The 12,475-nt window shown below is 39.2% G+C and overlaps 2 gene segments (V, D, J or C); both read right to left on the bottom strand.

Moving 5' to 3' along the window:
* Nucleotides 1–1,327: 1,327 nt before the first annotated feature.
* On the bottom strand, nucleotides 1,328–1,992 carry LOC138819845 (T cell receptor alpha variable 22-like). The segment is given in 2 exon segments: nucleotides 1,328–1,752; nucleotides 1,941–1,992. Coding segments are annotated over 2 exon segments (477 nt in total).
* A 9,145-nt stretch (nucleotides 1,993–11,137) lies between these two features.
* On the bottom strand, nucleotides 11,138–11,730 carry LOC138840815 (T cell receptor alpha variable 9-1-like). The segment is given in 2 exon segments: nucleotides 11,138–11,505; nucleotides 11,649–11,730. Coding segments are annotated over 2 exon segments (381 nt in total).
* Between the last annotated feature and the right edge of the window lie 745 nt (nucleotides 11,731–12,475).

The raw sequence follows: 12,475 nt of genomic DNA, 5'->3' as shown, positions 1-12,475 counted from the left end.
ATTTTTCAAGTCTATTCCTTCTTAGTAATATATGTGTACAATAATTTCACGGTTTTGCTAGGGGACATGTTTTCCCAGTATATTGGGATCTGACATCTTTATCAATTGTTCACATCTTCCAGATGAGAACATTTTTCTGCAAAAGGATTTCTGGGGGAAAAGAAGAAAGCAAGTGAAATGAAAGTCCTAAATGATATGACATCTGGAGGTGACAAGGATTTGAGGTGATGCAGGAACGCTACACATGAGTGAATGCTGCTGTGCACCTACCCTGATGAGGTGACACTCCCACCCACCAAAATTACTGCATCTGAGCTACTGTTTACTGGCAGGAAATCCTTCCTGCTGTCTGGCCACAGTCCTTCTTGCTGCAGGGAACTTACCCTCTCTCCTGAGCCCTTCTCCCTTGGGAGAGGAAGAGTGCATGACCCCAGAGCTTAGTAGCCTATGAGCCTGCAAGCTCTCAAGCGTACCCCAATTAATATCATCAATCATTGTCCCCTTTGAACCGCCACCACATACAGTAGGGATAGGAAAAGCATTAAAAGCAGGCCTCTTACAGAGAAACTCCAGGTTAATTATTAAAGGAACTTCTCAGAAGTAGAGACTCAGAGAAAATTAGGGAATTAGATATGCTAAGTGTAGGTATTTAAATAATAGTGAAACTCAGAAAGAGACAGGAAACCTTGAAGGTAGTTTGATTTTGGATGTGATAAGAAGTTTGGAATGTGTTTTGGTAAATGTCAGCTAAATCAATGTTGGGAACGAAACAAAGGGGGAGCCTGGAAGTGTAACTTGCCTTTATAACTTATTGCTTTGTTTACTGAAATTGTAATTGTTATTTGTGATCACTAACTCCTAGTTTTGTTTCTGTAAACCTGCTTGCTATCAGGTACACTGTCACCTGTGTGTGACCTGCTTGTCCCTTTAAAGACCTGTCACAGGAGAGCTTGGTTGCAGGTTTTCACTGTCTTGGTATAACGTAGGTCATATACCACCAGGGCTAATAAAGGTTCCTAGCCCAATTGACTGAGTGTTGGTGACTCCCTTCATTGGTTGTGGGTTCAAGTCCCACTATCTCCAGGAAACTGGGATATTTCACTTGAGGATGGCTCTGGGGCTGCAACCCCAGTACATGAACCATGACCGATCAAAACAATGATCTATTTTTAAAACATGTGTTCCATAACAGTAATTCCTGTGTAATTGATGAAGTCTGTCAGGAGACTTGTGTTCCCATTACTTTCAGTCACTGGTTCCACGAGGGACTTTTCTTATAAAAGAATTCCCGGATGGTAAATGGAACAAATCAAATGAATGACAGTCCTCAGATCAGAAGAGCTGACAGCGACTCGAGGTGAATCAGGAACCCACAGCTGGGGAATGCTGCTGTGCACCCTCCCTGAGGCAGAGGCTGGGGCTGCAGCCCAGCTGCACTTTGGGCCAGGCTGCAGGGTGTCTGGGAGCACTGTGCCTCTGCTGCACACAGGTAGGTGCCCGAGTCTTCCAGCTGGCAGGCAGAGATGTGCAGGCTGCTGTAGCGTTCCTTAGAATCCAGTGTTGACTGCAGCCTTCCCTTCTGCTTTGTCCCTGGAGTCATGAAGAACAGGCTGAGGAGGCCTCCGCCAGGATTCTGTCGAAACCACTGCACATTGGACACCGTGGTAGAGAAATTGCACCTCAGGGTCGAGCTGGCTCCATCCTGGAGTCTCTGGACTGAAGGGCTCTGCTCCACCTGCAGCCCTCTCAACCCTGGTGGAAAGAGAACAGCAGGCACAGATGTGTCACAGGGAAATCACTGAGGCAGCTTCCCCATTTGAGAACACCCCGGGAAATGTCCAGGATGAGGAGGACACACAGGAGCTTTGTGGTAGCTGTCCCGCATTCCTCCCTGTCAGCTCTGGAGCTCCCTGACCCCGCTTGTGATGGCCCCAACTCACAGCAAATCTGTACCCACAGAAGTCCCAGAGCAGCCCCCAGCCTGTTCCCCATGGCTCCTGGAATTCGTTGGGGTGACTTCTCCCCAGCTCCGGAGGCAGCCAAGTCGTCAGCCCACACACACTTCTTCCCACAGGCAGCAGGTTCCTCCTGCTCACCAGATCCAGTCACCTCTGAGCTCTCTAACAGCAAGCCAGCCTCACTGCTTGAAAGATGCTCTCCTGCAGAGCTGCGGTGAGGGCTGGTCAGATTTTCAAGCAATGCTTCCTACACAGGAGAATTACAAGAATTTTCTCCTCAAGTTTATGTTACAAGTTTGTGGGAAAATGTATGAGAAAGGAAAAGTTAATACTCCACAGATCCTTCCCAAAGTTAATGAAGTCACTGATCAGGGATTCTTCCTCACACGGCTGTACATACTCTGTCCCAACTATCTGAGGCTTTATACACGATGCCAGAGTGGATACCTGAGATGACCTTTGTCTTTTGTGACTTGACTGATTTATATACTTTCTGGTTTCTGGACCATCAGGAAGGTTCTGGTCATTTCTTCAAAATTTGGAGGGCCCCCTAGTGGACAGAAGCCATAACTTCTCACAACAGCCACAAAACTCAACTTCCCCTCTGTATTCCCTATATTGTTTTTTGTTTGTCTGTGTAGTATTGGGGCTTGCCCTCAGGATCTGGCCACTGTGCCTGAATATTTTTGGTTAAGGCTAGCACTTTATTTATTACATCACAGTTCCACTTTTGGCTTCTTTTTCTGGTTAACTGGAGATAAAAGTCTCAGAGACTTTCCTTCCCTGGCTTTACACCACAATTGATAAGTGTCATTCTCAATATTTTGTTGTTGTTGTTGATTGTGGGGCTTGAAATCTGGGCTTGGGTGCTGTCCCTGTGCTCTTCAGCTCAAGGCGAACACTCTACCACTTGAGCCACAGCACCACTTTTGATTTTCTAGTAGTTAATTGGAGATAAGAATCTCATGTAGTTTTCTGCCCTGGCTGACTTTGAACCGTGATCCTCAGATCTCAGCCTCCTCAGTAGATAGGATTACAGGTGTGAGCCACGGGCGCCAGGCTTTATTCTCAATTTTTAATGAGGAAATAAAGATACAAATCAAAATCACAGTACAGATATAGTTGAGATTAAAACGAACAGTTTTAATAAGGCATTCCACAGAAAGTTAATTTGAAAAACAATTTGATAATTTTCAGTTTTTGGTGTTTATTGGATTTCTGTCATGTTGTTAAGATAACCTATAAATGTTTATTGAAGTTTGATAAGAGCAAGAGAAATATATAAAAAAGAAGAAGAAACTGGTGTATTGAATCTCCTTAACTCTAATGGAAAGGACACAATACACATATATACGCACAATAGAAAAAAGGACTGTGAGAAAAAAGTAGACTGAATGCTCTAGACTTTCAGAGACCAGGGGTAGAGATAAAATGGGTAAATATTTAGGGTAGCTATTATGACTACTTTAGTTTTAATATTAGGAAACTGTAAGAGCATATGAGTTGTTAAAAGTTATGGCTCACATCTCTAACACTAACCACTCATCAAGGCTGAAATCTGAGGAACAGTTTGAAGCCAGCCCAAGCAGAAAAGACTATGAGACTGTTACTGCCAAGCTAAGGGGCAGTGTGCAGGCTCTGAGTTCAAGCCCCAATGCCGGTACAAAAGTAAAAAGAATGATATAGTCTAAAGTACCCATTGGTTTTCCTACCATCCTAGCTTTTTCCTCAAACATTATCCTGACTCTCTTGCTGCATCTTCTCATTTGGAGGTGATGCTTGCAGAGCTTTGCTATGGATTTACAATTTTATACTCAAATGATAAATGTGCTCACATGTATACACTTGTAGTTGTTGTTTGATAGAAAATGGTACTACTTGTTTATACATTTTGGTTAACATGCTTCATAAACTCAATAGTAATTGTGTGGCTCTATCAGATTAGGCCTGCTAGAGTCTGCTGCTTCCTTATTATGGGCATCTTGAACTTGTACAGCACTTTCTCCTATTGATGAATATAGAGATGTGTTTGTTAGTAACTCTGAATTAGTTCAATATATATCTACTAAATATATATTTGATAATATGGAAAACATTTCACAGGATAGTCTCTGACTCAGGGTTTATGCTGAATCTAACAAAACAAAGCCTTCATAGTTTTTGTTGTGATTTTTTTTTTATTGACATAGATTCTTTCTGATTTGGTCTTAAGGTTTCTCCCCTTAGAATAATCATAAATCATGGATTCTCTGATAGGTTTTCAAGATGAGACACAATGAGAAATTCAAAACAAAGTGCATGGAACATATGAAATTTGTTACAAAACAAATGGTACCAATTAGTTACAGATCTTAAAGAGGGTAATGTACAGAGAGGGTGACAACAGGCAACAGAGGTTTATGGTCATTGTCCCTCAGGCTCTCCCTCATATATTAGGCCTTAGATTGGCTAGTTAAAAGAAAACACATGCATAAATAGGAAGAATAAACACACTCACAGAAGGGAACTAGTGCACAAGATCCTAGGGTTGACCATTAGACTTTGTCCTGGTTAGCAGTTGTGAGACATGGTGGGTTTTATGTCAAGAAGATGAGAAATAAGCAGACCATATTAAAAGCTTTCAGAAAATGAACTTTTGCTATTGTCAAAGATGACATGGTATAACAGTTTCAATCCATTTAGGTTAAGATTAGGATGAGCTGCTGAGGCAGCTACTATATTAAACAGATTTCTGAAAATACTGTCTCAAATTAGCACATACTGGAACTCAGCCCACAGCTGTTCTGCCTTAATGGTAAAATAGCAGCTCCTGCATGATGGGATCTGTGGTAAGATCAGAGTTATATGAAGAGTGGGAATTATTCATTTCATTGATAAAATAACCAGAATTAAGCCAGGTGCCAGTGGCTCATGCCTGTAATCCTAGCTACTCAAGAGGCTGAGATCAAGGATCACTGTTCAAAGCCAGCCCTGGCAGGAAAGCCCATGAGACTCTTATCTCCAACAAACTACCAGAAAACTGGAAGTGGCACTGTGGCTCAAGTTGTAGAGTGCTAGCTTTGAGATGAAGAGCAACAGGGACAGCTCCCAGGCCCGGAGTTCAAGCCCCACAACTGAGAAAACAAAAATAGCCAGGATATTTTCAATATCTTAGTTTGTGTGTGTTTTGTGTGTGTGTGTGTGTGTGTGTGTGTGTGTGTGTGTGTGTGTGAGTGTGTGTGTGTGTGTGTGTGTGTTATGTATTTACCAGTACTAGAATTTCAAATCAGAGCCTGTCACTCTTGCTTTTTTTTTTCACTCAAAGTGAGTACTCTACTACTTGGCCCACACCTCTACTTCTGGCTTTTTGCTGGTTAATCTGAGATAAGAATATCTGAGATTTGTCTGCACAAGCTGGTTTCTAGCCAGTGTTCTAGATCTGAATCTCTTGAGTAGCTAGGATTATAGGTATGAGTCACTGGCACCAGGCTTTATTTCTTAATATAAGTTCTTATTGTCCAGAAAGTCACATAATCATATAAAACACAAATAATAAAATAAAGAAAAACAAAAGACCTGAATACAAATACAGTCACATATTGTGTAGACTTTTGTGTGTGGCTTCCTCTTAATTTTGTATAGTTTTGGAATTCATCCATATCATGTGTACATATGGCATTCCATTTGGTACATAATATTACCCTGTGTGTAACATTGTATTTTATTGTTCTAATCATCAATTGATAGACATTGTGTTACTTGTAAGTCTTTGCCTTTCCAAGACCAAGCATTTATGTACAACTTATCTTTATCAATATATGTTTTCATTACTCATTACTACTGCTGTTTTCCAAAGCAGCTGTATCATGTTTCCTATCATCAATGCAGGAGGACCTCAGTTTCTGCACAGCTCTGCCAACACGTGTTACATTCCCTGTGTCTTATGTTGCCTATGTTAATGGGGCAAAGTAACATCCTAGAATAGTTTTTTTATTTGCATTTCCATAAACACTAGTGATATTGACTATCTTTGCAGTCATTAGTCACTTGTACATCATCTTTGGAGTAATGCCTATTTAACTTTCTTCTCATTTCTAAAAATATACATTGTCTTTTTCATATTACACTCATTTTCATTTGTTTTTAATACCTATGTTACCATATATTAACTGTACAACAGGATTTCATTGTTTCATTTCCATATATACATATATCCCAATCAAGCTTACCTCATCCTTCATTCTCCTTTGTGTATTTGTGTCTTAAATTAGTTTACACAGGGGCTGGGAAGGTGGCTCAGTGGTCGAGTGCTTGCCTCGCAAGCATGAGGCCCTGGGTTCAATTCCTTAGCACCACATAAACAGAAGAAGCCGGAAAAAGTGCTATGGCTTAAGTGGTAGAGCTCTAGCCTTGAACTGAAGAGTGCCCAGGTCCAAAGATCAAGATTCACGACTGACAAAAAAATAGTTTAAACAGATTCAATTATTCTATTTTCATGCATGAATTTGAGCTAATTTAACAACACTCATTCTTAGCCTTTCCATGCTACTCCATGCTTCATCCCTCCTTCTGGTACCTACCTCTCAACCGAGCCGGTCTTAATCTCATATCATTCAATTTCTTCGTATATATGATTTGTATCAAAGGGTGTTTTAATTTTTTTCACTAAGTTGTAAAAACTATTTTCATATATTCATTGGAAGTGCTTTATCAGATATATGATTTAAAAATATTTCTCTCAGTTTGAGGATTTCTTTTTACTTTTGAAGTAGCATGAAGCTGAAACATCTATATTTGTGATGAAGACAAATTTATCCATTTTCATTTTGTTGCCTGGCAGTTCAGTATCATGTCTAAGGATTTACCCAAATCAGTATTATGAAGGCTTTTATATTTTATATTTATTTTTATAATATTGCTAGCACATATTTAATTTATTGTCCATTTATATTTGATTTTATGTATGGCAGAAGGTAGGGTCAGTTTCTTTCTTTTACATATGGAAAGCAATTTGTCCCTATTTTCTTTCTCTCTCTGTGTGTAATAATATGCAACTTGTGAAAATTGTCTTTTGTTGGCATCTACTTTTAATGTGACAAACTTACGTGTAAATGTATATGTGCTCTGTTCAATCATGGAATGAAATCAGAAGAGCTGTGACTATACACAATTTAAATTTGGTAAAACATTTAGAAGAATCATAAGGACAACTCCCTGATGGACCTTGGGAGGTGTAAGGGTTAATTTTGGAAAAGTTGTTAAATTGAGGGACTAAAATACTCATTTTAGTGACCACAAAAAAGAAAATAGCTGAAAATACTCTTTTAGAATTTGATCTTAGCAGATAAACAAGTAGCTAAAAGCATTAGCTCATTTTTAAATATTTTTTCTTGTTTTTAAAATTTAATTTAATTTTGTTGTAAAGGTGATGTACAGAGGGGTTTCAGTTGCATAAGTAATAAGTACATTTCTTGTTAAACATTGTTACCCCCTTCATATTTTTTCTCCCACTTTCTCTCACTCCCAGCTCCGCACCCCCAAGTTGTAAGGTTCATTTCCACCATAGTTTCTTTTGAGTATAGCTGTTGTATTGGTTCTTCCTTTATCCTTAGTCTCACCATTTTATTATTCCTCTTCACTTCCCAAATCAGATTAACATATATACAAGACTCTGGCTACCAAAATAAAAAACAGTGATGACAGGGGATAATCCAAAGGGGAAAAAAAAGTAAAAAAAAATAAGTTCACATTAAAAACAACAGGGCTGGGAAGGTGGCTCAGTGGTAGAGTGCTAGCCTTGCATGCATGAGGCCCTGGGTTCGATTCCTCAGCACTACATAAGCAGAAAAAGCCAGAAGTGGTGCTGTGGCTCAAGTGGTAGAGCGCTAGCCTTGAACTGAAAAGCTGAGGGACAATGCTCAAGCCCAGAGTTCAGGCCCCACGACTGACCAAAACAATAACAACAACAACAACAAAACCCTCTTGTTTCCATATCTTGGAGTTTATTTCAGTTAGCATCATTTTATATGGTCAAGTGTACATGGCCATTGAGCTATTGTGTGATATTCTGTTAGAACTAACGTAGACATATATTAATTATTACAAATTAGGGAAACCTTGGGACCTATGTTTCTTTGGGTCTGTCTTACTTCACTTAATGTGAGTTTTTCCAAGGCTTTCCATTTCTTTATGAATGTGGCAATGTCATTCTTTCTGATAGAAGCATAGAATTCCATTGTATATGTATATATACCCCATATTTTCTTAGTATACTCATGTACTGAGGGGGCATCTAGGTTGTTTCCATATCTTAGCTATGGTAAACAATGCTGCCATGAACATGGATGTGCTGTGAGCTTCAGTGTGGCCTTGTTTGTGATTGTTTAAGTGTTACAATTTCAAGAGAACGTTCAATAACAAATGACTCAATTTCACATTTATTCATAGTTATTTTATAAAATTTAAAAGTAACTTATATTGTAAATAAAAAATACCCAGATAGTTTTTGAGAAAAACTATCAGGGTTGAGTTGATTAGAAAATGTGTACCCTGAACTCAGAGTTGCAGCTAATGCTTATAATCACAGAATTTGGCAGGAAAAGATCAGGAGGGTCATGGCTTTGAGGTCACATGGGGCTATGTAGTGAGAAATGATCTCAAAAAAGTTTGTATATATACATATAAATCATGTATGTATATAGATTAGTAGTAATTATTATATTTATGTTTTAGCCACTTAAACCACCAATATGAAAAAGGGTTTTGAACCATATTACAACATATATGGATTTATTTTATTTGTACTTTTTTCAAACATGCTTTTATAGTTGTTATACTGGTGCCTGGCTGCTACTCGAAGTTTATGAGTTTGCTAGACTAAGGAAGGGCTGCTTTGTTACAAGTTTTTGAAGAAAAGAATATGCACTCACTTAGTCATAGCCAACTAAAAGATGAGTGTAAAATTCTTGCAAGAGGGGCTGGGAAGGTAGCTCAGTGTAGAGTGCATGCCTTGCAAGCATGAGGCCCTGGGTTCAATTCCTCAGCACCACATAAACAGAAAAAGCCGGAAGTGGCGCTGTGGCTCCAGTGGTAGAGCACTAGTCTTGAGCTGAAGAACTGAGGGACAGTGCCCAGACCCAGAGTTCGGGCCCATGACCAGCAAAAAAAAAAAAAATTCTTGCAAGAATCTACTTTCAACTTTTAGCTCATGGCACCCTCTGATTTACAGACTGTCCCCCAAATCAGAGACCATTCCAGAGAGTAAGCCTTTACTTTTGATCATGTTTGGTTCATAGGAATAGCTGTCATCAGAGTGGTTGAGGATGTGAGGATCAAACTTGTAATCTTTTCAGCAATGCCAAACACCCCTCCAAGATGCATCTTCTCCCAATATTTGAAAGTCTGGGAATTGCAGCAACTGATTCCTCATTCTTGGTGGAAAGGTGAAGCAGAATATGTGAGGAGAGCTATACGTCTGATTAAAATAGAGAGAGAGAGAGAGCTTTAAAAAATTAAGCTGTCAAAAAAATCAACAACCCAATTAATTAACAGTCAAAGGTGATGAACAAAAAAGGTAAAATTGCCAACAAATATATGAAGAACCGTTCAACATTCCCAGCCATAAAATAAACGCAAACCAGATCAATATTGAGAGCCTGGGTTTAACACTTGTAATTCTAGCTAGTTGGAAATCTGAGATGTGTATTTACAGTTCAAAGTCAACCAAGTGCAAAATTCCTGAGACACTTTTCTTCAATTAACCACCACAAAACTAAACAGCCTGAAGCCGAACTGTGCTTCAAGTGGTAGTTGCTACCCTTGCGTTCAAGGGCCAGTACCAGCACACAGACACACACAGACACACACAGACACAGACACACACACAGACACACACACAGACACACACACACACACAGAATATGAATGACCAATAATAAGTATACAAGCAAAAATGCTGAGGATATGAATAAAAAGGAACCCTAAACCTTTGAAACCCCTATCAAAATCAGTATGAAATTTTAACAAAAACTATAAGCAAATAGAATTATTGTATGACGCAGACATATTCCTCAAACATTTATACAGTAGAATATAAGTCAGAATGTAAGACACCTGCATACCTATGTCCATTGTTGCACTTGCTACAATAACCAAACAATGGAAATGGTCCAACTTTGTTATAGCCAATGAAGATAGATAGAGAGATAGATAGATGCATGATAGATTGATAAATAGATGATAGATGATAGAGAAACATAGATATAGGTCACTAAGGCATTTCCCTACAGACTGTGAGACAGTGAATGAGTATATATTTCCCTTCTCTTTTACTTTTTGTGCCATGAATACTTCTCACAAGGAAAAATGTACTACATGGCCAAAGAAAACCTGATAAATAGGTAATGCCTAAAATAGACAATCCAAGACAAGTGTATATTCTTTTTTTGCCATCCATTCTGTCTTGTAGCCATGGTCATCTCGTCCCCATTTTGGCTTGGCAGATATTAGGAAAGCCATGCTTCACTAGGATCACTACCTCCAAGCTACCAGGATAGAAATTCAATTTCTTTTGTTAAGAACATGTTATGTATTGAGATAAACTCAGCTTTATGATTTGTCCTTCTGGAATAACCTTCTTTAGATCATCAACTTATGAGGAAGACATTAATATTTACATTTTCAGCTGTGCATCTAAACACAAAACTTTGTGACCTTAGCCAATTTCAGGGTGATAGAATGATATCAGAGGATGAACATACACAAGCCAGGTGTGGGTATACATGCCATAATCCCAGAAAGTTGGAAGGTATAGGGAGTAGGATCATGGCCTTGGAAAAAGTTCAAGACTTTATCTGAAAAACAATCTAAAAGCAAGAAGACTGCAGCATAAGATTCAAATGCTAGACTTGCTTAGCAAGTATAAAGCCCTGAATTCAATCCGTTACCACAGAGCATAAGAATTAAAAAACAAAAACCAAAACAAAACTTGAATATATAGAACATTTCATTCATCTCTGAGTTTTGTAATTCTAAAATTAAAAGTTTCACACTCATTCTTGGAACTACAGTACAGACTGTTTTTCCTTCTCACTGTGAAAGCTCTGTGAGGCATGTCTTTTCCATGTTCTCCTATTGTGATTCTAGTGCTGGATGTGTTGATGGCAACAGTTGTAGTCTGGTTCCTCTCCCTGAAGCAGAGCTATCACAGCAGGGGCTCAGAAGCCAGGCTGTTGTCACTGTTTGTGCTCAGCTCCCCCTGTGGTTTCTGCCACTGTGTCTCTCAGAGCACAGTAGTACACAGCCGAGTCTGACATTAGTACCTTGGCTTTCTTCAAGTGGAATGAGGTGTTTTCTTTATCATACGTGGCTTCAAATCCTTTATGGCTTCCCATCTCATTGGCCTTGGCGACTTTAATAAGAAGCTGCAGACCTTCTCCAGGGTATTGGACATACCAGAATAGGGTGGGGTACTGTTTGGTTTCATAGGAACAGTTCACAGTCAGGGAAGCCCCTTCTAACACCGCCACTTGACCTTGTGTCTGGGTCACCGAGTCTCCATTGCTTCCTCCTGAAAACAAAATATGAGAATTCAGCGAGAATTACCTTGATATGCTCCATTATGACCCTCCTGTTTCTTAGAGAAACCATGGTTAAAGATTCCCTCAGCATCATGAACAGAAGAATCATTTTTTTGTGTGCCATATCACTCACCAAACAATAAGAGCAGTGTAATCACTGGTCCTGGGGAGCAGCTCATTTTCAGAGCTTCTGCAGTCTGTGAATCTTGACCTCTTGTTCTAAGGAAAGGTGAAGACATAGGGAAAGATTAATGTGAGCTGAGGATGACAGCAGGAAGTTGGTGTGTGTTTGGAAGATGCGCCCCCTTGTGGACATGATCCAAATCTCAGAGGACTGTTAACCTCTCAAAGGCCAGTTCTATAACTCCATTTCTGGATCTCCCTCTCCCTCTCCCTCCTCTCCCCTCCTCTCTACCTCCCCACAGCTACTTGTAGCTTTCTGGTGATTAATTCTGTTTTCTTTTTTTTATTTTGAGCCATTACATTGCCTTATTTGGGAACACTACTCCAAACATTTGTAAGAAGAATTTATCTTTACTACTTGACTTTATTTTTTGGTCACCCGTGAGTCACTGAAAAATTAGAAAAACAAGTTTTAGGATAGAATTGCAAAAATGTCATCATCTAGTCATTAGGTCAGTTTGGATAGCAGAGACTTAAATTTTACTATTCCCACACTTCAAACAATATCAGAAATCTGCCAGGTAATTAATAAATACATATCAATGCAAATTAAATGAATAAATGGTAGTTTAATCATAGCACTTAGGAGGCTAAGGCATGATGTGTAACAGTTCTAGGCTAGCATGGGCTACATAGAACCTTTTAAGCAACCTGAATTACATAGACAGTGACCTTGTCCCAACAAAAATACATTAGTGAGAAGTTTCAATACCTTGCTTTCACCAATAGATAGGTAAGTCAAGCAAAAAAAAAAAATCAACAAAGAAAACTCAGAAC

This window comes from Dipodomys merriami, unplaced genomic scaffold (genome assembly GCF_024711535.1).
Source record: "Dipodomys merriami isolate MVZ:Mamm:240054 unplaced genomic scaffold, mDipMer1.0.p SCAF_1, whole genome shotgun sequence".
Taxonomy (NCBI): Eukaryota; Metazoa; Chordata; class Mammalia; order Rodentia; family Heteromyidae; genus Dipodomys; species Dipodomys merriami.
The sequence above is the reverse complement of the archived record's forward strand: the minus strand, read 5'-3'. Positions and strand labels throughout refer to the sequence as shown.